The sequence below is a fragment of the Orbicella franksi genome, chromosome 3 (assembly GCF_964199315.1).
Source record: "Orbicella franksi chromosome 3, jaOrbFran1.1, whole genome shotgun sequence".
In the NCBI taxonomy this organism is placed as follows: Eukaryota; Metazoa; Cnidaria; class Anthozoa; order Scleractinia; family Merulinidae; genus Orbicella; species Orbicella franksi.
This window is the reverse complement of record NC_138147.1, coordinates 25,341,428-25,366,513: the sequence shown is the minus strand read 5'-3', so window position 1 is coordinate 25,366,513 and position 25,086 is coordinate 25,341,428. Positions and strand designations below refer to the sequence as shown.

The window sequence follows — 25,086 nt, the reverse complement described above, 5'->3', positions numbered from 1 at the left end:
TGTGACACGAATATGGTTTACATTACATTTTCTTACCACATATTGCAATTCCATGTAGCTAAGGTTCAGCAGCCATTTGACTACTCACGCAGTACTTAGCTTAACTTTTCCATAGAGCGCCGATGGACGCTTACTTAAAAATGGACCGCTTTAACCCAGCATTACTAGGGCTTAATTACAATTGTCGTTTTTTTATTATCGTCTGTCAAGTGGTGAAAGTAATTTTTGTGGTCTTGAACAGATTGACCTATACCGAGTGCTCACTAAGAGTGCTCACTAAAATCTACTTGTAACTTTTCTGAAAAACCTTTAACAGCGCATGTTGCATGTGTATTGCATACTATCCATTCACTTTAGGCTAAATCCTAAAATACCAGAAATTAGCTAATAAAGGAGATGACTTAACCGCGGCACACGTACTATAGCATGTAACTCACCCAAACTGGACTAAATATGAAGTGTGAGATTTTTCATATACTTACCAACCAGAAAGGAAGACAAAACTTTCAATGAAACTTGTAATGACTCTTTGTTAATGCCGCAGGATAAAATGCCGCAGTTAACATGTTTGCTGAACAATTTTATAATCCCTGCTGTCTTGTATGTGTATCTACAAACTGCGTCATCTCTTGCAGGTGTTAGACATGGCTAAGAACTTGGTGCCAGCTGAATGTAAAGTTAATCTAGCGTTCTGTGATTGCTGATGATGTTCTTATTTATGGATGTGGACAAATACAGGAGGAGGCCGAGAAAGATCAGGATGAGAATCTTTACAATTTCCTGCGGCGAATGCAAGAAGTGAAACTTAAGCTGAACCCAGCAAAGTGGAGGTTCAGAACTCAAAAGGTGATCTTCATGGGATTCCAGCTCAGTCCTGAAGGAGTTAGCCCAGCTCCAACCATGGTGGAAGCAATCTCAAACATGCCCAAACTTGCAGACCCACATGCTGTTCGACGTTATTTGGGTATGCTCAATTTCCTTGCAAGATTTTGTCCAAAATTGAGTGACGTGGTCAAGCCTTTAAGAGAATTAACCCACAAAGATGTCACTTTCCAGTGGACTGACTCACATGAAAAAGCTTTTGGTGAGTCTAAGGAACTCATTGCTCATGCCCCTGTTTTGTGTTATTTCAATCCACAATTGCCTGAAACCCTTCAGGTGGATGCGTCTGGTGTTGGTGTTGGTGGAGCGCTCTTGCAAAATGATCAGCCAGTGGCATTTTACTCCAAGACTCTAACAGAAACTGAACAGAGATAGGCTATGATTGAAAAGGAATGTCTTGCTATCTGCTTGGCGCTTGAGAAATGGGACAGTCTCCTTTATGGAAAGTCAGATATCACAGTACAAACGGATCATCAGCCACTAGAGAGTGTCTTCAACAAACCTCTCAACAAAGCACCATGGCGATTACAGGCCATGAGCATGAGACTCAAACGATGGTCATTTGAAGTGAAGTATAAGAAAAGGCCACAACAAGTCATAGCCGACACCTTGTCCAGAGCTCCCCTCCCACAGCTTTCCGAAGCAAATCTTTCCGGAGAACAGATATTTCGAGTGGAACTAAAAGCAATGGCTTTGGACAATTCCGGTATCTCCAAGGTTACTCAGGAAAACTTGTAGGAGCAGACTGCCATGGATCCAGCACTGCAAAAGCTATCTCTTCTCGTAATGACTGGCTGGCCAACTTCCAAAACAGGTGTGGATCCATTAATGCGACCTTACTACACTTTCAAACATGAACTCTCTGTGGCAGACGGCATAGTGTATAAAGGCCAGCAAGCAGTCATTCCAAGCTCAATGAGACCAGCTATGCTTGAGAAAATCCACAGAACGCATTTTGGAATAGGCTCCTGCATTCGAAGAGCCAAGGTGTCCCTCTTCTGGCCAGGCATGATTTCAGATATCAAGAACAAGTGCATGTCATGCCCACTGTGTGCTCAGTATGCTAGTCAAGCCCCAAAAGAACCCATGCTCAGCCATGATATTCCAGACAGCCCATGGTCCGTGGTTAGCCAAGATATCCTCATGTGGGAAGGAAAGTGGCATCTGGTCACGACGTGCCATTACAGTGATTTGGTCGAAATTGATGTACTGCCCAACACACTCACTGCAACAGTAGTGCAGCTGATCAAAGCGCACTTTGTAAGATTAGGGATACCTGAGCGCTTAATCACGGACAATGGTCCACAGTATATCAGCACCGATTACAAGCAGTTTGCTTCTGAATATGGATTTGAACATGTAACATCATCCCCGTACTGGCCACAAGGAAATGGCAAGGCCGTGAAGATTGTCAAGCGGATGTATCAAAAGAACAAGGATATCCATTTAGCACTCCTGGACTACAGAAACACCCCTCAACAGGGCCAGGAACACTCGCCTGCTCAAAGGCTCACATCCCGACGCACGAGGGGCATACTTCCAATGACACCTGGGCTTCTCAAACCTGAAGTCGCACATCCTGTTGCTGTCAAAGCTGAAATTGGTGTACGTCAAACTAGAGCAAAACAATATTATGATAAAAATCTGTGAGGAAAGGCACATGAAGAAATTCAGCCTGGCCAGTGGCTATATGCCAAACCCAACCCTAAGCACAAGCACTCTGCCTGGCCTCATGTCATTGTACAGAAAGTTTCCTCGCCAAGGTCATAAATTGTTCTCACTCCTAATGGCGGAGAGATGCGCAGAAATAGAACACAGATCAGGTTGGCCGCAGCCCCACCCCCTGATGCGAAGACCTATATTTCCCAGCAACCAAGTGCATCCTGTGAGGATGACCAGCCATTAAGACAACCACTGCCCACCATAAGTGCGAGGATGACTCCTCAGAATCACCTGCGATCATCACAACAATTCAGCAAAGACTCTCGTCAAACTCAGAGTCAAGTACCAGCAGTCCAGAACCAACTTACAGACTCGCGGTTGCACAGAACCATACAACCACAACAAAGGCCCTTCGACGTACGGGGAACAGCTCAGTTCACGGAAAATGGGTCAGCCAACAGTGAAACAGAGAGCACTACAACACCAGCCAAAGAAGTGAGGACTCGCTCTGGCAGAGTTGTGAAAGCACCAGCCCGTCTGGATCTGTAAGAGACTTACTGGACTCCATTGTATGGAGTTAGAGACATTGATTCAACTTGAACAATCTATAAAACATTCTAGTTGAACATTGCCTTGAAATGTTCTCGTCTTAATGGTGGCAACACTAAGTTGGATCAGCTGGGACAAACCTGTTATAACCCCATTAATGCTTTTCACTGTTGTGCTTATATTGTATTTCATTTATTTATTTTACTTAATTATTATTATTATTTTTTTTTTTTACAAAAGGGGGGATGTTACATCGTGCATTGTCATAGCTTGTTACATCATGCATTGTTATAGCTGGTCCCAGCATGCCTTGGGGGGCGTAATAAAAACGTCGCGTCCATCTTTGGTTTCATTATGTTTTCGTGCAGCCACAACAGTTTGAGCTCGGAATAGTCAGACGGCTTCCGGCTTCACAAATTCGTGTCTTATGCAGTACTTTGACAATGTCAAGCTTTCCACTAGAGATAGAGAAGAATGTACAGGCCATGAAAATATCTACGTTTTTCCAATAGCGGCGAACTCGAGATCGAAGAAATCCTCGATGGCTCCCCGGCTTTAGCTTCGCACAGATTAGCCCACTAATTTGGTCTTTTTCTCGTTTCTGGTCGAGTTTCGTCGAGATAGAGCTATTGAATGAGAAGGAATACTCTATCCTACTCATCCTGTGTTGCTACAGCCTCCAACAACACATTGCATTCCGCGACGATTTTGACACACACTATCGCTTGTTCAAATATATTCTTCTCAGAAACAAAATATTGTTGTTCCCGAAATGACGTACCGCGTAAGGAGCCAACATTCTCCGCTATTCCTAGGTCGTAAACATGGAAAAGGGCAATTTTGCAAACTTTGAAAATTCAATCAAAATTAACGAAAATAGCTACAAGAATAATTTTTTTCACAGTGGTGATCAGGAGAAAAAGGAAATTTATATTAGTTTCGGGTTAGTGGCACTTTGATGTTAATGTTACATATTATTCCGTATATCCATTCCCCAGTTTCTGCTGTTTCTGTTTTACTTGAACGGAGAGCCAAAAGGCCTTTCCATTGGAGGACTCGTAGTTATCACCCAGTCATTATCTTTAACGGTATGAGAAGAACTGAGTGATACTTAGTCTACATTTACTACTGTTGATGTTTAGTAATCCCGAATCATTTACAAATTATTTTATTTCCCCTTTGATATTATTAACTCAAAATTTCGGTTTATCATAATGAATATAGACTATATTCTCTATTTATTTCCAGATTGTCGGAATCCTTGTTTCCTATTTTGCTGTTATGCTTGCATTGCCTAAATAAATGGAAGCGGATTAAAGATGATCCTACGCAAGCACATAGTTAGATATCATTCTCCAATTCATTAATAATTCATCAAGATTAAACAGAGGAAATCATAACTGTGATATCTGATCTCAATTAGCACAGATGTTTACTATTTTTTCTCAGTTCTCTCCTTCATTTTAGTTTTGATTGAGAAGATATATCAAACACTCAAGACAGTGTTTAACCACATTTCCAAACATCTTAAAGTTGGTCAAAAATACTCCGCTACGCGTCCTGTTTTCAAATCTCTTCTCGGTGGTTGGAAATGGGGTCAAAGACGGTCTTTCGCGTTTGATGTATAACGTTAACTTGCGGGAAGTTTACACCAAACTTTAAACTGCGAAATAAGTGTACTTGAGAAATGAAGATACTTATCAAAACTCAATGATGTAGTGGAAGTATGGGGCTAAATAAATGAGATCTTTATTAGTGAACCATTCAACCAATAACAAGCAACTTATTTCCGTGTACACATAAGTACGAGGAATTGAATTGTTTCTTTCCTTGATGTATGATGAAACGGTTAACTGTTTCTAAGTCGAGTTATATCGTAATCTTATATATGATATTTTAGGAGTACGAAAATATCCATTTAAGAATTTCTTCTTACTACGTCCAAATCTTATCTTTGCCCGGCTTACTGCTTACTCCAGCATGCTGTTGCTAAATTACAGTAATTACATCAGTTTTTAAGCTCTTGAAGGTTTAACGACTTTAATAAATGCTTTAGATATACATATGATAGCCTGTATTTCGATGCACGAAATAACTGCTATATACAGACAAAAAAAAAATGCAAGATGTATCGGGCTTTTCTTCAAAAACCCGGTTAACTATGTATAACTTTCTCAAGAAAAAGTATTCACGTCAAGAACATAACGGTATGAATGAATTTTGATGTAATGGAAAGCGCATTGTCAGTAACGAGTAAATCAGCCGTAAACAAAGCATTGGAATGTACAGTAAAGATAACGTTCTGTTATGCAATGAAAGGAAACTAACATTGGTGACGTAATTATGTTTCGTTGTATAATTTTAAAAGTAAGGTAAATAGCATATGTCGAACGACGTAAATACCAAGTGTATCGCGAAAACGCATTGTCATGCATTGCTACTTTTTTTTTCTCTGGTGTAATATATTAAAAATAATGCCAGCAAGTAGTGCCTGTGCGAAACGTGTCTTAAAATAATGTAGCAAATGAAAAACAACGAGGATACACACCCAGAGAAGCTTATTTGAATGTAATTTAAACCCATATATAATTAAATAAGAATCGTTGCCTCCGTTATTGTTATTGTTATTGTTGCTGTTGTTGTTGTTGTCGTTTTTGTTTGATGATCATTATTCCAGGCTGATGTTCAATTTTAACCTGGTAGAGTCAACAACACTGCAAGGTATGAGATGATAATTCCTACGATCTGAAATACAATCAAATCAACTTAGATAATGTTGAGATATAGAGGCAGTACTTGTGAACAAATATGAAGTATACTTCATAAAGTCTTTGGATAAAAAAAAAAAATAATAAATCAAGGAAATAAAAAAAAAGAGGGAAAGAAAGAATCAAACAAAGGGAGAAAAGAAAAAAAAGAAAAAAAGAAAAGAAACAAACAAACAAACAAACAAACAAAAACAAAATATATATTCATACCGAGAGAGCAAGAGATTTGTTTATCACTACCAATCCTCCTACAGACAATCCGATTGGCTCTCCACGAAGATGCATCAGGAATTGCAACAGCTGAGAAAAATTATGAACAACTGGCTTTTCAATATGTCGATATAATATAAAATACATGGAAGTTCGTGTTGTTCGAGCTAAATTGCGAAGCACGTGACGATGGACGTGTGCGAAATACCAACACATGGGGGTTTATCGAGTTTTACCCGAAAATAATTTGACTACAATCTACAATCCCGCAGTTACTTTGAAAAATGATTAAGACTTAAATAAAATATCCTGCCTAACTTTACATTCAAACTAATGACAGTAAGCCACAAGGATTGCAGTGACTTGCAACATAATCATGAATTATACTTACCTCCTGATGGTCTTTTTTGTCAGGGATGCTTACACTATACATGGTGTCATAGAAACTGTGAATCTAAGGGGAAAAAAAAAAACAACAACAACAACAACAGCAACATTTTGCTTCATTTCACAACAAAATCAAAGTAATTTGCTGAATAATTGATACAAATAAAGCGCCTGGAAGTATACCGAATATATATATAAAAACAATAAATAGTACTGTTGTAAGTTTGTCAAATTAAATTAATTAATATATTGCCACGAAAATCGTAGCCGTGCGCGTTCTTCGTTTTAGAACCAGTTTAAAGTCAGTCAGATAATGAACATATTATTAGAAAGTTAAATCCCTTGTATCGCAGAATATTCGTTTTTTATAGTTTAGTCGTTGTCCAGGTTTCGGCACACTGATTTGGTGGGTTTGTCATCTGCTCAGCAGATCGCGATACAACTCACAGCAGGGATCATACTTAACTGTCCAATAAAGTTAAGATACGCTATATATGTCTGTTTGTTTGTTTGTTTGTTTGTTTTTTCTGTTGCCATCACCAATGTAACCAGAGAGAAAAGGGCAGATTTATTTATGGCATAAACTGCGGTCGTGTTAAAAAATTCCATGAAAGAGGATTGAAGCATGGACGACAACAACGTTTACATAAAGCAAAACAACAACAACAACAACAATAACAACAAAGCTGCTGACCCAATAGCAGCACGCACGAACTCCAATCTTGCTTGTAGCTCGGATAGAATAAAACATCGAGAACACGAACTATCAAGACCATCTGTTACATTAACAATTTTCTGAAGGTTGAATTAGAAAAAAGACAGGGTAAAGGCGAGCTTATCAAACATAACCAACCGTGCTCTCACCTTCTCATTGACTCCTATTCCAAACACGAGGATAAGAGCGACTACCCCCGACAGGCTCATCCACCAGTAAAGAACACTGATGATATATGATATATTACTTTCATTCGAATTATTTAATAACTGATGAAAATTGAAGCAAATAAGAGGAATATACAGGGACATTACAACAAAGAGGTACGGCGAAATGACTTTATCGGCCAAAGCAACCGTTTCACAAAGATATTATTATTTATCCGATATTGATAGAAGTGGAATTCTGCGTGGATAACTTCTTATGCAAATTCTCAAACATCCCTGACAAAAGCGTGCATACGACACAAAACAACAACCCTGGCAATACCCACGCAAGCGAGTTAAAAACACCAAACACCAAACGAAGCAAGCGGTATGCCAACAATCCATTCCACGGTTGAAACCGCGCTACCGAGATACATCGGTAAAAATCTAGAGCTGCGAGGCAAATAGAGTTAAAGGCAACGGCACAGCATGCTATAGCCGAAAGGGCACTCAGAATTCGCTTGGTCTGTCCACTAAGATCGAATTATTTTGTGAATAAGCTGCTAACAAGTTTTGACAAACGCGTTGGCTGTCTTTGGGATTTAGGCAAAACAAAGAGGCATATGGCGTTACTTCCAAATACCAAATGCTAAACGTCAGTAAAAAGTAAGTATTTTGCATTTGGGTAAAACCTTCAAAGAAAATGCTCATGACTGTTTGTACAAAGATGATGCACTGTCCCAGCAACACACTTGCACAGTAAAATCGCGAAAAACAGTTTGAGCCCCCTTGTGGAGTTTCCAAAAAGGACGAGTCACCATAGAACTCTCCAGCCAGTTTCATCACCTTTAAAATAGGACGAAGCCTGTACGAAATTTCAATGCGAGGATTATTGGAACTGTCCAGTTCCGTTCCAAGTTCGTTTGCCTGAGACGCTTCGTGTATCTCTTCCATTTCAAGGTTTTCTATTCGAGGCATCGTTTGGGTTTATACGGCGACCAGGGATGATCTTCACTGAGGCAGATCACCTGCATACATAACTCTTCCTATGACTGACGTTTTTGTACCACTGTTCAAAGAAAAATAATGTTGCGTGTGACTTTCTTTAAAGGATGTCCAATAGTCCTCTATTCTCTCGCATATAGTTGTTTTCATAAGTAATGTTCTGCGGGATATCAATTAACACTCTTCCAGACTTTTTTTTTTTTTAATTAGCAGCATTAAATTGACCCCAAACTTCACTACATTTTTTCATTCCAGAAATCTCAAAACAAAACATTGGAAAGGCGAAATACACTACTTAAAGAGGGATTTGCTAAACAGATTTTTGAAGACGTTTACGTACTCCTCCTGGAAGTTTAAAATCGTCTTCAAAACAGTAAAAAGTAATTGTTTTTACTATAAAAAAAACATGAAAAGGCGCAAGGTCAACTAGTTAAAAAGAAAAACAATAAAAGCCTTTCAACTGTCAAAACTTAAATATAATTGATGTTCGGAAATTGAATGTAGAATCGTGGCCGGAGGTGATCTTAATTTAAAAAAATAGGTCCGCAATGCGTACTTGTGTGGGATTTTAGTCAAATAAACGTTGAGGAGTAGCTTTATAGTAAACGTAATACATTTCGTCATGTTATAGTGATAAATGTCGAGTAAAGATTCCGTAGAATGCCAAGCTGCAGACGAGAAAACGGTTGGGGGAGAAACATGGAAATTAGGGGTGCTTACTATTTGTCAGAATAAACCGTTTGGGATGACTGGTGAATAATGGTAGTTTTTCCAAAAGCAGCAAACCAGTCCAACGAGATGGCGCTCAGTTAGCTAGCATTTGCAATTGTTTTCGGCTGATGAGAGACTGGAAAGTGGAAAATTTAGCAAATGGTAAGAAAATTAGCACTGTTCCGTTCGGAACGGAAAAAGAGGACTACCTCTGTAGGTAGTCTACAATTTCCGAATAGATTTTCCGGAAAATTAGGGTGCTTACCATTTAGCAAAACAAAAAATCCGGAAATTTCGGTTGAAAGTGAAATGGAACGGAAGTTTTTGTGGAAAATCCGTTCGAAAATTGTAGACTACCTCCAATGGTAGAGCTCTTTTTCCGTTCCGAACGGAACGGCGGAAATTTCCTTACCGTTTCGTAAACTTTCCAGTTTCCAGTCTCTCATCAGCCGACAACAATTACGGGAAATTGAATTGCAAATGGTAGGCGCCATCTCGTTCGGTTGGTTTGCTGATTTTGGAAAAACCCATACCATTATCCATCGGTCGTCCCAACCGATTTATTCTAACAAATGGTAAGCACCCTTACTGTTCCATTTGACTTTCAACCGAAATTTCCGGATTTTTTTGCTAAATGGTAAGCACAGTAGCTCTCTTAGGGTGCGGTCACACAGGGCTCTTGTTGTTATGGTAAATGACCCTTTTACGACGGGAAACTGCATTTAGTGTTACCAATATTTCCCCGAGGTAAATTTCGCGTGGTAAATATTTATGGATTCGTCAAAAAGATAAGACAAAGCAGCCATGACATTAAATGTGGTGGTGTTTTGATGTCCAAGGTATAAGAGCTAATCACGATTCTCCATTTAAATGGTTTTCCTTCGTGACATTTTTTTAACGGTAGCAAAATCAGAAATCCAGTGTAGCCGTTGGTTGACAAGGGATACCAAAACTTAAATGTGATACAGTTTGGGATAATCTACCGTGGGAAATGCCTACCATGGAAAATTTTTGGCAGGAAGTTTGAAGGCGTTAGGTTTTTAACTCAAAAACGAGTCTATCTTTTTGTCGAGGGTCGAGGGTCGAGGGTCCCATGTCGAGGGTCGAGGTTCGAGGGTCAAGGGTAATATTTTTTTTTTCTGGGTTTATTGTTTTACTCCTTGCTGTAGGCTGTACTATCCATCCCACTTTAGGCTAAATCCTAAAATACCAGAAATTAGCTAATAAAGGAGATGACTTAACCGAGGCACACGTACTATAGCATGTAACTCACCCAAACTGGACTAAATATGAGGTGTGAGATTTTTCATATACTTACCAACCAGAAAGGAAGACAAAACTTTCAATGAAATTTGTAATGACTCTTTGTTAATGCCGCAGGATAAAATGCCGCGGTAAACATGTTTGCTGAACAATTTTATAATCCCTGCTGTCTTATATGTGTATCTACAAAATGCGTCATCTCTTGTAGGTGTTAGACATTGTTAAGAACTGGGTGCGCAGCTGAATGTAAAGTTGATCTAGCGTTCTGCGGCTGTCGACATAATCTGCCTATGGAAGCTACCATGAGATGGATTTTTGACGTAAGAAAGTTCTGACAGTATTATATAAGCTCTCGAGACTAGCAAATAAAGCTTTACAAAGTAGTTTCACAAGACAGATTATAAATCAGAATCAATCTGATATTTAATCCCTCGTCTCAATATATTACATATTTACTGAAATAACTGTTTGAAGTTGTGGCCAACAAAACAACATAGATAAACGTGTCAACCTAGGTTTTCGTTCTTTGGTGTAAAATAACTTTTTATTGCACGCGTAACGGAGAAGCACGTATGAATTTGAACCCTTTGCTGCCCAAACTGACAGCGTACCGTTTGTTTATACAGGATACAAAATGTTTATTTTATTCTATTCTTAGCTATCTAGGTAAACAATGATAGCAACGACACAGAGAAAGATTTTCTATAAACCCACCTTTCTTTCGTTTACAATTTTTTTTTCATTGACTATGACCCAAGGTAAGAAGATGTGATAACTATAGTTTTTCTATCTCTTTGAGTGACAAAAGAACTATAAATTCAAGTGAGCGTGCGATGATTTTCCACGATCAGATATAGCTTCTCCCAGAAGGCTGCTCGCACCAAGTCCCTCTCTTCAATTTCGCTCGCCGTTTTTGCGCTCCGCCACAAACTTACCGAACTGCTGGAGGAGGTTAATCAAATTGCGCCTCTCCATGCCTTTTGGAACATAGAGTCAGTATAAAAATCAAGCCTGCGTCTGAGTTCTGTTACGTCATGAAATGGATAATCAGAGAAAACAAGAGGTAATTCCCAAGTAGATCACAGCTAAATATTCACCTGCGCAGCAAGAAATGGGTAATACAGAATAAAATGAGGGGAATATGCTAATAATAAAAGGTTTCGTATAACACTTTAGAATGAAAATAAGCGATATGAAAAGTGAACGACATTTCGATGACTCCATCTCATCATTACCAAGTTCGAAATACATGATAGAATTGGATAAACATAAATAGTAAAAATGGTGTGAAAATACTTAGGGAATTCAAAGGGTGTTAAAGTATTCAGTTGTTATTTAAAGAGTTTGGCGTGAACTGATTCTGACTGCGTGTTAAGTTTTGGCTTAATGTTCCCCTCGATGAACAGCATCTCCGTAGATCAAGCAGTCAAACTTTGTACGGCATTTCTTTAAAACTGTAAATTGGTCTTGTAGATTAGTTGCTTGCAGCTTGTGTTCTTCTTTCAGGTGTTTTAATAGCAGAATGTTTATGTTTGGCAATGCGTTGAAAGACATGTCGGGATGTACATCCAACATATAAGCCACACTCGTCACTTTATAAATGGTTCAGTTCGCGTCTTATTTAATCCGCGGTTCCAACTGCAATTTTCAACCATTTCACCTGTAAATATGGATCGAATCGTCTTACTAGAGTACGTTGCGTCCGCAGATGATGTTCACATAAAATATTTTCATCGCCGACAACCGCCGACAACTGCCAGCTTGCCTGTGAAGTTGAACTCGGCTCAACTTCGCAGGCAAGCCAGCGGTCAATGCCTGGGACAGATTATGATTCGGCAATAAATGTACACGTATGCCGTAACGGTGTCCCAGGTATGTCGCGCGCTTGCGATGTTGGCAAAGATGGCTTCCGTCACGGAATATTTCAGCTTTGGAAATATACTTCTTGTCATACTGATGGCGTTCATGGCGTACCAGATGATCGAGTTGTACCAGTTTAGAGATATGCCGCCTGGCCCACGATTCACCAATCTCCCGCTGATCGGAAACCTTTTCAGTTTCAACTTTGATGGCGAGATCTTTCAAGATGTAGTTGCAAGGTAGGTTAGTTATCCTTTCAAAATGATAATTGCATGAGCCTTGTGAGCGACCTGTTTATTCGTTCTTCTTTGTAGTCCACTTCGTGATTTGAATTGATGCTTTTAATGTTTCTTTCGAAACTCCAGTTGCGGAGCTTCAGTTAATATCAAGATCTATCGGAAGTTCTACTGTTAACGTGATGAATGGTAAATGCGAGACTTTACCATGAGGCGAGACAAGCGTTTTTGTTTGCGAGTCCGAGACATTTTCACTTATTCAATTGCGAACCGAGACTTCAAAGAGTTTAAAATGCGAGCTCGAGACATTCAGCTCGAAGACGTTCGGATTTCACTTATAAAACTGAATAACAAACAAATCATTGCTTCGAGACTTTCTCAGTCTTGCAGAAAATCGAGACTGCAAGACCGCTTTGTGAAAAAAATCGAGACAGCGAGATGTACATAACCGCTCAATAAACGAGATTGCGAGACCCGTGAAGTTGTTAGTGAATATTCAACGATAACAGCAGGGGTGGCGAATGGTCCTTCAAAAAGTATGAGCCTCGCAAAATTTTCGTCTGACTAGCAATCACTGATCAAAATGCTCTGCCGCGTGACACTAACAAATGATAGATGCTCAGCAAGATATTGTGTCCTGAGTATCATTATTTGACCTCGCAGACAAATTTCTTGCTTGAAGTGCTCGAAATAGCCATGTTAACTAAGATAACTTAATTAGGATCTTTTCTCTAAATTATAATCACACAACGTGTTGCTAAATTGAACGACGCAACTTGAATATATCAACGACCGTCATCCAAAGTTTCAACTTCAATTTAAAAATTTCATGTTCTGTGATTTCAACATTTGGATAAAATAGTCACACTGCAAAAACGTTTGATGTTATGAAAGTTATTTTCTAAAGTTTAATTTCTTTCTGCAGTCTCATGCCCTCAGGGAATTAAAATATCCTTTTAAAATTTGCAATACCATTGGTCACGGTTTATTAAATTTCATCGTTCAAAGACAGTCTGTCAAATCCAACTCCGATAAAAGATCTCGACGGCCCTATATGCAGGTCCAAACGGCTATCTTTAAAACGGGGAACGGGGAATCGGGGAATGGGAATGGGGAATGGGGAATGGGGAACGGGGAATCTTTAAAATGGGAAATCTTTAAAAGCGGGAATCTTTAAAATGGGGAATCTTTAAAAGCGGGAATCTTTAAAATGGGGAATCTTTAAAAGCGGGAATCTTTAAAACGGGGAATCTTTAAAAGCGGGAATCTTTAAAACGGGGAATCTTTAAAAGCGGGAATCTTTAAAACGGGGAATCTTTAAAAGCGGGAATCTTTAAAATGGGGAATCTTTAAAAGCGGGAATCTTTAAAACGGGGAATCTTTAAAAGCGGGAATCTTTAAAACGGGGAATCTTTAAAAGCGGGAATCTTTAAAACGGGGAATCTTTAAAAGCGGGAATCTTTAAAATGGGGAATCTTTAAAGTGGGGAATCTTTAAAGTGGGGAATATTTAATAGCGTTAATCTTTACTGAAAAGTGAACAAGAATCTCTCAGTTTCCCACCGGAAGCTATTTATTCTCTCACATGTATCAACTCAACAGGTACAGAGACAGTTGTGGAATTTATTCATTGTAATTTTATTGCACGCTATTAAAGCACATCGATTTCGCGTGATAGTGGAGCGGTTCAAATCTCGATTCTCACTCTGAGATCCGCTAGACCGACCAAAGAATCTAACCGCCTGGATTTATCTTAACTCCGGACTGTGACATTTAGTTTCGCAGCGATGGATATATGTCGTAGCCTTATCATGTGCTAATGGAAGGACTTACGACTTAACGACAAATATATGGCAGGGAAAACACGTTTTTGATTGTCTAATCGATAAATCAACAGTCCCCTCAGATGACGTCGCTGAAATTCAAACTACAAAACTATTAATCATCCTGAAATTTTACTTTCATGATGTGTAAGAGCAGCTGAAAACTAATAGTCATACAAATTTTTGCTCCAAGTGGGTTCTTGGTTTTGTAATAGACTGCGCTTGAATTTCTAATCTTTTGCGTGACGCGGCATTTACATGACGGGCAAGAAAGCTGTCATGTTGGTTAAAAGAGTGACTTATTTCGGGGAATTTGGCTATCTGAACAGTTCATGTATTAGAAAAAGTATTATTTTTAAAATGTTTTTGAGTTCTTGAAGAGATAAATTCACGCTTTTGTAGCAAAACTCAGTGACAGATGTTTCTGTTGGTTTCCGGCCGCCATCCGGATGGGCGCCAGCATGGCGTCTCCATCAAAATCTCTATAAATTTGGGTAAAAAAATTCTCCGCATGTCTTGCGTAAGAAACATTGCTGTGACCTGAATCTTAGCGAAAATCATTGCATATTTACCTTCTTTCTCTTCAAGATTCTGGACTTTATCGTTTGAACTGTTTTGATTTTTATTTTGTTTATTTTGAATTGCATGACACTGAAAACCGGCAATAAAGCAATTCGATGCTCGATGCCCGAACGATGTGACGGCGAATTTCGCGTATAATCCGTCATTGCGTGCTTAATGATACCTCTTTCTACGCCATGCAGTCATGCGAAGACAATTTCAAAGTGCCCATTGCATTCACTTTAAAGAAGAAAGAATCGGTCGCTTTGAAGGTCTTCCACAGTTTAAGTGGAATGATCTCGGCGAACAAGATGTGATAGTCGTTTGAAGCCGTTTTTATCACAAAAACCAGGAACAAGGACGGAAAGTCAAAATAGTGGTTGACAAGAAATCACCCGCTTTTAATAAAGATTCCCATTTTAAAGATTCCCGCTTTTAAAGATTCCCCGTTTTAAAGATTCCCGCTTTTAAAGATTCCCCATTTTAAAGATTCCCGCTTTTAAAGATTCCCCATTTTAAAGATTCCCGCTTTTAAAGATTCCCCATTTTAAAGATTCCCGCTTTTAAAGATTCCCCGTTTTAAAGATTCCCGCTTTTAAAGATTCCCCATTTTAAAGATTCCCGCTTTTAAAGATTCCCCATTTTAAAGATTCCCGCTTTTAAAGATTCCCGCTTTTAAAGATTCCCACTTTTAAAGATTCCCCGTTTTAAAGATTCCCGCTTTTAAAGATTCCCGCTTTTAAAGATTCCCCATTTTAAAGATTCCCGCTTTTAAAGATTCCCCATTTTAAAGATTCCCGCTTTTAAAGATTCCCCATTTTAAAGATTCCCCGTTCCCCATTCCCCATTCCCCATTCCCCATTCCCCATTCCCCATTCCCCATTCCCCATTCCCCATTCTCCATTCCCCATTCCCCATTCCCATTCCCCGATTCCCCGTTCCCCGATTCCCCGTTCCCCGATTCCCCGTTCCCCGTTTTAAAGATAGCCGGTCCAAACTAATGCGGTTGTAAACGCATACTTTTTGATGCGTTTTCGCCTGTTGTCCACAACAAAACGCCCGGATTAAAACGGTGAATGAAAACCCGTTAGCGGGGAAAGGTGAAATCAAATTAAAACGAAAAGGCTAGTGTGGGCGAAAACATTTTCTTCATTTTGGCATAGGAAAACTGATACGTTTAAAAGCCGCACGTCTGGGCCTAAGTTTTTTTGTCTTAACATAATTACAATCTGCAATCTTACGCCGTAAACGATCCGAGTCCCGTTAGACGGGCCTCAATAGAAATAGCGAGTTAAAGTTGAATAATCAAATCAGCCTTTAATAGCGAACCATTTCAGTCAACTCTTTTTATAGGACACCCTACGGACCGTCATTTGGTGTCCTTAATTGCGAGAGTTCGCACTAACGACTCGCGAGGTGTCAGATATGCCGCTATGCTCTTCAAGATTCCCATTATTTTTTTGTTAATTTTTAGTAAAGATTTACTACAATGGTGCACAAAATAGTAAATATTCCATTGAGTCTTTCGGAATTGGTGTAACAAGGGTTTTGGTGTCTAAAATTTCTCAGATCCATGCCCCAAATAAACCATTCCGTGCACTAAATTTGACCAAGAGACGATGGTCTTTTAATTTGACTCCTTGGTGGTTATTTCCTTGCAGCCTGAGAAGTAAATACGGACGACTATTCTCCCTGAAACTCGGAAGCTACAAGCTTGTTGTCGCTGGCTCATCGGGGGCCGCCAGGGAGGTTTTGGTAACGAGATCAGCCAAATTCTGTGGTAGACCTAAGACACACGCCTTGGAAGTGTTGAGCAAAGGTAAATTATGCCCACTCTTATTTCTTGTAAAGCGCGCGGAGCCTCAGGCTAAAAGTTAGACACAATTTTACTATGTGAAGAGTTCAAACAGGAACAGGAGTATTCTTTGCATGCATGGTGGTAACTTGGTGGAGACACTGGCCCTTTTGATCACAGGCGACCCAAGCTCTCTCTGCGAGGAGTTTTTTTTTTTTTTTTTACTTTTAAAACGAACGTTCGGCGTAACGTGACATATGGCAATATGGCATATACTATTACATAACGACCGAATTTGACCACGCGAAACGTGACTCTGGCCTTAAAGCATATGGAGGTGTTGTGTTACAACGGTTTGAATTTATAAAGGTTTGTATGGGAATGCAACTGTTTTGCTTGAAAAGTCAATTATTCTTATATTTTGTGAATAAAATCTACTTACCCTGTTGCTGTGTTGTATTCTTTGTTTGCCAGCTGCTCAGGCCGATCTAACGCGATTTCGGCGAGTTATCGTTCTGTGAGTCTCCACTATAAAAGAAAGACAAGGCCGGACATTGATTTCTGTAGTGCCCGCCACTCAAAACAAATAAATCCACTGAAAATAACGTTAACCCTGCTGGCTCAATTCCTCCGTAGAGTCGAAAAAGAGATGTTGAAGTTCCATGGCAGTTCACTCGCTACGCAATTACGTCCACAACGCCTTCGCTACGAAACATTCATTTCGAGATTGCTTCGCTCGCAAATTCGAAAACAGCCGCTTCACAAAAGTTAGGACACTTTCGCGGTTCGCATAGTACGTTGGATAACTATAATTAGCCCAACCTGGGGTAGTCAGTAACGATTTGTCAACACGCTAACCAAAATGCTCCCCGGGTACCCTCGTGATTTATTTGACAAACCCACCAAGAGGCGCATTGTTACCATCGGCCAATCAAAATCAAGTTGAGTCGTGTTTACAAAAGAAAGATCTCACAAACTCAGAGGAAACCCATTGCATCCAGTCAGCAATTATTCAGCTTATTATTTTCAGAATTGTCAAAAAAAAAAAAAAAAAAAAAAAAACTCCTTGCAGAGAGAGCTTGGGTCGCCTGTGTTTTGATCCGTGGATCTAAGATTCGATAAGTCTACTGTTGCCTTAAGAATCTGAAAAAGACAATATTTTGAGAACATTGGAACGCCTATATAATGGCCCCTTGGTTATAAGATTTCACTTACAGGGTACATAAACGTCGCAGTGATTTTTCAACAATCCACGGAAAAAAGAAGGGGTTATACCTAAGTGGGCAAAACATTCCCCACAATTGGACGAAACGGAAGAAATTAAAACATGCGAGAAAGGAAAAGTGAAACTGCGACCTCAACGATCTACGATAAACTGCAACAAACCAGTGGTTGGAAGTAGTAAACATTTTTTTGCTCATAATGTCTTGTAACTGGTAAGATAGTTGTACTCAAATTAATTCGCTATTCATTTCTTTTATTCCGTATAAGGTTACAAGGACGTAGCTTTCAGCGATGGTTGGACTTGGAAATACCACAAACGTATTCTGGTCTCTACTTTAAGGCAACACCTCACCAACACACCTTTAATCGAGGAACGCGTGACTCAAGCAGCTGGAAAACTGTTGCAGTTGTTTGACGAACAAGAAGAGAATAGTTTTGATCCCGCTCAACTCTTGAATCAGAGTATCGTAGAAGTATTAGGAAGAATAATATTCGGCAATTACTGGGATATTACCAACCCTAACATTGACAAATTGATCTATTTGAACGAGCTCGGATTGAAAAGTTACAAGGATTTTCAAGTCGTCATGTTTCTCGATTTCTTTCCAGTGGCCAAATACTTTCCCGTGAAGTCCCGTAAGAAAATATTCGGCACATTTCTTTCCACTCTTGAGATTATTCGCCTGAAGCTGAGAGAAAGAACACTAACATTTGATCCTCAGAAACCTGCTGGTAATTTAATGGAGGCTTTATTGCTCTCACAGAGAGAAGCCATCGAGGAAAACAAAGAAGAGGAGATTTCTGTATTGTCTGAAGATCATCTCATAGGCGCTATACAAAACATGTTTACTGCTGGTTACGAGACAACCGCCCATGGGCTGGCATTCACTCTTGGCTATCTGGTACAGCACCCTAAATATCAGATTGATATCCAACAGCAACTGGATGACGTCGTTGGTCGACACCGAATGCCACTCTTGGATGATCGTCTTGGGCTCCCACTGATCAATGCTACCATCATGGAAAGCCTGAGGTTAGGAAACGTCGTACCACAAGCCTTGCCTCACCGAGTGGTAGAAGACACCTCACTATGTGGTTACCGTGTTCCTAAAGATACCATTGTTTATCCTGATACCGAAGCTGTGCATCTTGACTCAGAATGCTGGGAGAACCCAAAGGTTTTCAACCCGCACCGTCACATTGACAAAGAAGGCAACTTGATCACCAATCAAGGCAACTTTTATCCCTTTGGCGCAGGACGCCGCGTTTGCCCGGGAGAGGCTCTGGCTAAACTGGAAATGTTTGTGTTCCTATCATGGATGCTGAGCAAGTTTACGTTTCTTCCAGAAGAAGGACAAGAACCTCCTGAAATAAAGCATCGAAGGGCTATCACTCAGTACCCTGCACCCTTCAAGATAAGAGCGATAAAGAGAAATTAAACTAAATGGATGGTATTTGTGTTATACTATGTAGTAGTGCATGACAGTGATTACCGAACACCTTTGGTATATATACGTTTCAACAGAGTGACATAGTTAGTGTAAACAAAATATTTAGAGCTGATCAGAGAGGAAAAGCTCTAGCTATTGAGATGCCTGTATAGCGCACTAGATGTGTAAATGTAAATTTCGTCTTAGCAGAAAGTGGCTGCAGTGGGACACGGGAGGCCCTTGCAGAAAAATTAGAGGTCAAATGAAAATGGCATTTGTAAACGTTCTGCTGTCTTGCAACTTCAGCTACATGGTCATCTGGTGCGGGGTAGGAAGTTGAATATATCCTGAAGAGATGTGGGAAGGCCGACAATAAATTTCTTGGTTCCAGATGCTGCACAAGTTGATCATGTATAGAATTCAAAATATTAATGGCCGCAATAAAGTAAGGAAGCCAGCTCAAGCAGATACTTTTTATTCGTCCTGTAACTTGATGGGAGGATCCTATATGGGAGGGTAGGGGGTGGGGGACGGGGAAGGAGACTTATATAGAAGCTATTTGGTTAAAATTTCTGCACTCACTCGAAGCAAACATTATCTTATCAATAACTTTCCATAATTTTAGATAAAGTAGGCTTTTTTATATTTAGTTGATGTACATGTAAAGAAATAGACTTGCGGCTATCAAAATACTTCCCTATTGACATAGATGGTCTCCGAAACTCAAGGACTAAAGCAAATTGAATTACGACAGTGAAATTGAGAAATAGAAAACATGTACGCACCGTGTTTCTATCGTGTTATAGAGACACGAGTGAAAGTTTGGGAGAAAGAGAAATGCTAAGGGAAGGCGAGTGTTTCCACAGCTTTTTCTAGTTCTCCCAAACTTCCACGAGTGTGTTTCTATAACCGATAGTAACACGGAGAACATCGATAGAAAAATCCGCGACGAAAAAACGAGAAGCAACTTGTTTACTTTGCTCGCGCTAGTTCTGTGTTTCTTATCAAGTCATAGAAACACGATTTTAAACAAATCAGCGCACTTATTTTCTTCGGGCTCTTTTCTAAACATTAATAAAACAGTTTACATGGTCCATTGTGTCCCGTCGGGATTCTATTATTTGTTGGTACGGTGAGTTTTCAAATGGAACTGCACTGCTCAGCTGGAATTAAGGACACAATTGGTTCTAGGTATATCTATATGCTTCTGAATATTTTCCAGACCTCTAAACCAGACCTTTTAGAGTTTTTTTTTTTTTCCTTTTTTTTTTTTTTTTTTCTTACATTGATATTAAGATACCTTTTTTGTTAAATAATAATTTCACGAATTTAATTACAAGGGAGGTCTAGGAGTCGATCTAGGAGTATGAATCACTCTCACATCGTAGATTAAAAGTAATACTCTACGCCTGCTGATGTTTATTGGGCGTCTTTTAATTAAAAAAAAATAATATATATGAGATGACTCATTTATTTTAGTTAAAAAAATAATAATAATAATTTCTAATTTAATTGCACAGAATTCATTTTGCAAAACAGGAAGACGATCAACAGGAAAGGACAATTCATCAATAATCACCGAACAAATGATTCGATCTACATTAATTTGGGCTCAGCAAATGACTTTCATTTCAGTCCATTGATATTTGAATTCAAACGGAATGCAAAGACACACAATACAAGGTCCCAGATTATGTAACTTTTTCTGACTATTTCACAGACGCGTGTAAAATGTAATATGAGAAAAAGGTTCATACGGAATTCTTAGAAATGTAATCAGCTTTTTCTTTTCTTCTGGAATCTCGGCTGATCGTGATCAAACTTTGTCAAGTGATACCTTACGAAGTTTCCGAGCGCGCAAGAAATGGCCACATCAATTTCAGCGCAACATGCGATAAAAGACGTTCCGTTTGCGGTTGAAATTCACGAGCAAGAAAATGCTAACGAAAAGCTGCGTAAAGGGTTTGATGAAAAATACAGTCCAGTACTTAGCCTGATGAAGTTGTTTGGAAAGTACTTTGGTTAAACCAGTGTAATACAAGTGGATTTTACTTTCGTTCAAAGCAGAAAGCAGATCGATATCCATCCTGCACAAATTTATTGCGTGGTAGCCATTTTTGGTTTCTGGCTTAATTTCGTTATGGCGTTCGTCGAGATCCTCATTAAACGAGATATATTTCTTTTCATCAAGTTGAGCCTCTTTTTTTAGTTTTATCGCACTCAATAGCACGATATCCGTAAGCGTACTGCCTTTAACTGATAGGAGGAAATTTCGATTCGAAATGTTCCTTGCAAAGGCACTGGCGGTCATCAGGAGCGCTAATTTAGAGAGGGTGAAAGCTAAATCAAGAGAAGGTTTAATTACATTTTTCTATCTCTTTCTAGCCACTGTAGTGACTGTCATAGTCCTTGAAGTATTGATAGACCTAATCTAGCAACTTTTGAGCCCTGGAATCATTGGTTTGGCTTGAGAATACTTCGCTCGATCTTCCTTATTATTGGTAATAGTATGTGGTTTCTATCAGTGCTCTTTTTCTGTAACACGTGCCTTATACTCGTAGGATTTTGCAATAATTTACATAATGGAATTTCATCATTTCATTCGACCTCAATGGACCTTGCAGCCTTAAGGATGGAGTATCGAAAACTATGTAGTGTTATTGAACTTGCAGACAAGCTCCTAGCACCTCTTCTGTTTGGAATGGTTTCAGTCAGGGCTGTCATTAAGTTTTGAAGCAGCCGTTGCATGTAAGTTATCACCCGTAGCAGTGAAATACGTGACCAACGGCCACACGTTCCGAAGGTCCGAAAGGGCCTGAGAATCTAGGGGGTCTGGGGGCATGCCCCCCAGAAATTTTTTGAACACGAAACCCCTGGAAATGCATTTTCCTGCTTTCTAGGGCATGAAAATGGCAATTTTCCTAATCAAAAATGCTGATAAAACAGAGTGATATGTTATAGTACATCATCAGCAAATAGTGAAATAACATCTTTGTTGCACTAACCTATGCAAGTGGTCCTTATTTTAGTACTGTTTGTTTTTCACAGCGCATAATTTCAAATTCAGGCACCTTAATTTACAGAGATCAAATGAACAAAGTTATAAAATATCTCCAACAGACTCGAGTGTTCCCTGTTTAAAAAAAAATAATAATAAATGACAGTCCATAGTCAGCAATATGGTTTGATGTTTGCTAGCAGTTATAATAATTCGTTATTATGGTCAAATGAATAAAACGGGAGTGAAACCGGAAATAAAAATTATTATATCATCTCTACCTTACCGAGCTATCTTACCGTTAGAGGAGCTCAAATAAGCTGGATCAGACAGTAAACATCTCTGTCCGTTACAGTGGTAATAAGAATGAAATGCTTTACAATTTCTAGACTCGGGAAATTTTTCTTCCACTCTTTGTATCATAGTACTCGGTTCTACAGGCTGCCCATGTGCGGCTGAAGTACTTGCAGTACTTGAAGCTGGATCGTTGGTATTTGTCGACCGCCTCAACCGGCTGTTTTGTGAGCTTCCTCATTTCCATCGGTCCGTTGGGATTTTGAAAAAAAACTCTGTCGATCCCAGGCTGTTTTGACGTGGGTTCTTTTCTCTTATTCATATTAAAACATAACTTTCTCTACACACGCGCGGGACCAAACACGATCGATCAGCCTGGACAACACTCTACATCGGTCGGCGGAATTTCTCAAAAGGTAGGAGCAACGCATTGCGTAATAAGTTCTGCTGCTTAAAATGGCGTCTAAATGTAATTCACGGCGATAAAGCAAACTGAAAGTTCATCTCCAGAGTAAAATATAAATAGTAGAACCAAGGAGGCAAGACACCAAGAAACAGTTATGTTTATTTCAATAGGTAAATGTTTAAAAATAAATGAGGTAAGTGAAGCATGTTCGTACCATCAATCGACATCTTCACCCGTAACATCAAGTGAACTCAGCCGCAACAGGTGTTACGGGTTACGGCCCTTAATGACAGCCCTGAAGTTTCCCTGTATATTCCTCTTCTTTGTTTTAGTTTTTATAGTATTATTCACTTACCTGAAGAAAATTCGCTAGTGTTCTTGGCGAATAATTCATTCTGGTTTCTGCTTGCGTTGCAACTGGTGTTTTAGGAGTTATCTCATTGTTTGGATCCAAAGTCAGTGAAAAGGTATAGCACGGAAATTTTGCAAAACATCAACAACAAACGTACAAAAACAAAAACAACAACAAACAACAACAACAACAATAAACAAAAAGCAAACTAATATTCGCTTAAACAGTTCGCTTCGTTCATGTAAGTATCGTTAAGAGAATATATAAAATTTGCATTGTTGTATAGTGGCGTGAATAATGGGCATTTAAATTTCACAAAAAAAAAAACTGTATAGTCTTATTAATTTTGCCTGAATTTATCCTTTTCATTCTCATTTCAGATTTACAGTTTCCAAAAGGTATTGCAAACTTTTTCAGTGGAAAGAGCTGAAGAAAGGAAGGTGACTATGACTATCATGGTATTATAACATGCCACGTATCGATCAATAACTATACTTAAATTCGTGTATTCACACCTATGAACGAAGTCAGAAAATCACTCCTTCCGTATTCTTTTTGTAGTAGAAACTACGAACAGGAATGCCAGTTAACACCACTCCTAGCAGTTACAAGATTGTTAAGTTAAGGTTGCTTTCTCATTCCGGCTAGTTATGTTTCTATTGGACCTTCAAGGTGATCCAAAGAGCATCTCTATTGGAGGACTGGCAGTCATCACTAAATCGATGTCCCTAACGGTAAGTTTACTTATTCATTTTTCCAGAATTAAAGATAATTTTTTTGGTTTTCTTCTTTTAACGCAATGTCAGTAACTATTATGATTTACACCACACTGTCAAAATACCATGGCGAAATACAAAGGAAAGAACGCAAAGAAAAAAAAAAAAAAAAACCCGACGTAATTCAAAGTAAATCTGTTTTAGTTGATTCGGGCTATGAGAATAATTGATAAACATTATTGATAACAACTTGGAAAAAAACACAACTTTCGTCTGTTATTGAGAATAGGCATTTTTAATTCCAGAAGTCTAAAGTCTGATGATTACATTAATCAGTAAATTTTATACTTGTATATTTCTATTTTTTGTTATTTATTACGTGAAAAAATGAAGCAACTCTTTGAAAGACAGTTTCTTTGCCTATAAAGGTTAAGAGCTAATAATCATAGCAGTGGCGCTGGAGGAAACTTTGAGCCTCTTGCATTAACTGTGAATTTAGAAATTTACTCGCTTCCTAGATACAACAAAACACAGAGACCTCTTTACAAAGAGGTCTCTTTTTTCTAAGAATAAGCTATTGACTAATCAATTGCACTGTAAAATTTATGTAGGTGACGGCACTTCTGCATTTTATCTTTTTCAGATTGCTGGAGTAATTGCCTCTTACTTTGCTGTTATGCTAACTCTGCCAAGCGAAGTTTGAAAATAAAAAAGCATTTCCAACATAACCAACTTCCAAGTAATGAATGACTTGATAACAGCAAATATTTCCTTATTGATATATATTATTTACTGGAAAAAAATAAATGTATATCCTTTTAGATTTCAAACTAGGGTTAGCCCAGGTGTAATTATTTTGCAACTCGCAATTCTTATGTCATATAAGCAGGAAAAACAATAGCAATAGCAAGATCCGCGCTGATTTCAAATTGCTATTACTTAAAAGCTATAGTGGTAGAACTTTCTGACTTTCTCATGTTATATCGTCACAGCAATCGCATTTTCCTACGCAGGTCTTTTTCTCAAGGCCATTGCAAAATTAGAACTTTTTTCTATTGTCATTTTAATTTAGCAGACGAATCGATTCACCCTCT

General features: G+C 38.9%; 2 protein-coding genes across 2 annotated transcripts; one reads left to right on the top strand and one right to left on the bottom strand.

Moving 5' to 3' along the window:
• Positions 1-5,784: 5,784 nt before the first annotated feature.
• Positions 5,785-8,297, bottom strand: LOC145480457 (uncharacterized). Its single transcript, XM_081458713.1, is given in 6 exon segments — positions 5,785-5,838; positions 6,072-6,161; positions 6,463-6,525; positions 7,323-7,545; positions 7,547-7,772; positions 7,898-8,297. Coding segments are annotated over 6 exon segments (1,056 nt in total).
• Positions 8,298-12,140: 3,843 nt separating this feature from the next.
• LOC145482808 (steroid 17-alpha-hydroxylase/17,20 lyase-like) lies at positions 12,141-19,235 on the top strand. Its single transcript, XM_081461450.1, has 3 exons — positions 12,141-12,397; positions 16,439-16,596; positions 18,064-19,235. Exons 1-3 carry the CDS (start codon positions 12,141-12,143, stop codon positions 19,233-19,235), a joined length of 1,587 nt encoding a protein of 528 aa, XP_081317576.1.
• The last annotated feature ends 5,851 nt before the right edge of the window (positions 19,236-25,086 follow it).

Bases quoted from the DNA above. Each gene is read 5' to 3' on its own strand.
- LOC145482808 (XM_081461450.1), top strand. From the start codon at position 12,141: ATGTACACGTATGCCGTAACGGTGTCCCAGGTATGTCGCGCGCTTGCG. The intron at 12,398-16,438 runs GTAGGTTAGTTA...ATTTCCTTGCAG, and splicing joins TTTCAAGATGTAGTTGCAAG to CCTGAGAAGTAAATACGGAC. The intron at 16,597-18,063 runs GTAAATTATGCC...ATTCCGTATAAG, and splicing joins CTTGGAAGTGTTGAGCAAAG to GTTACAAGGACGTAGCTTTC.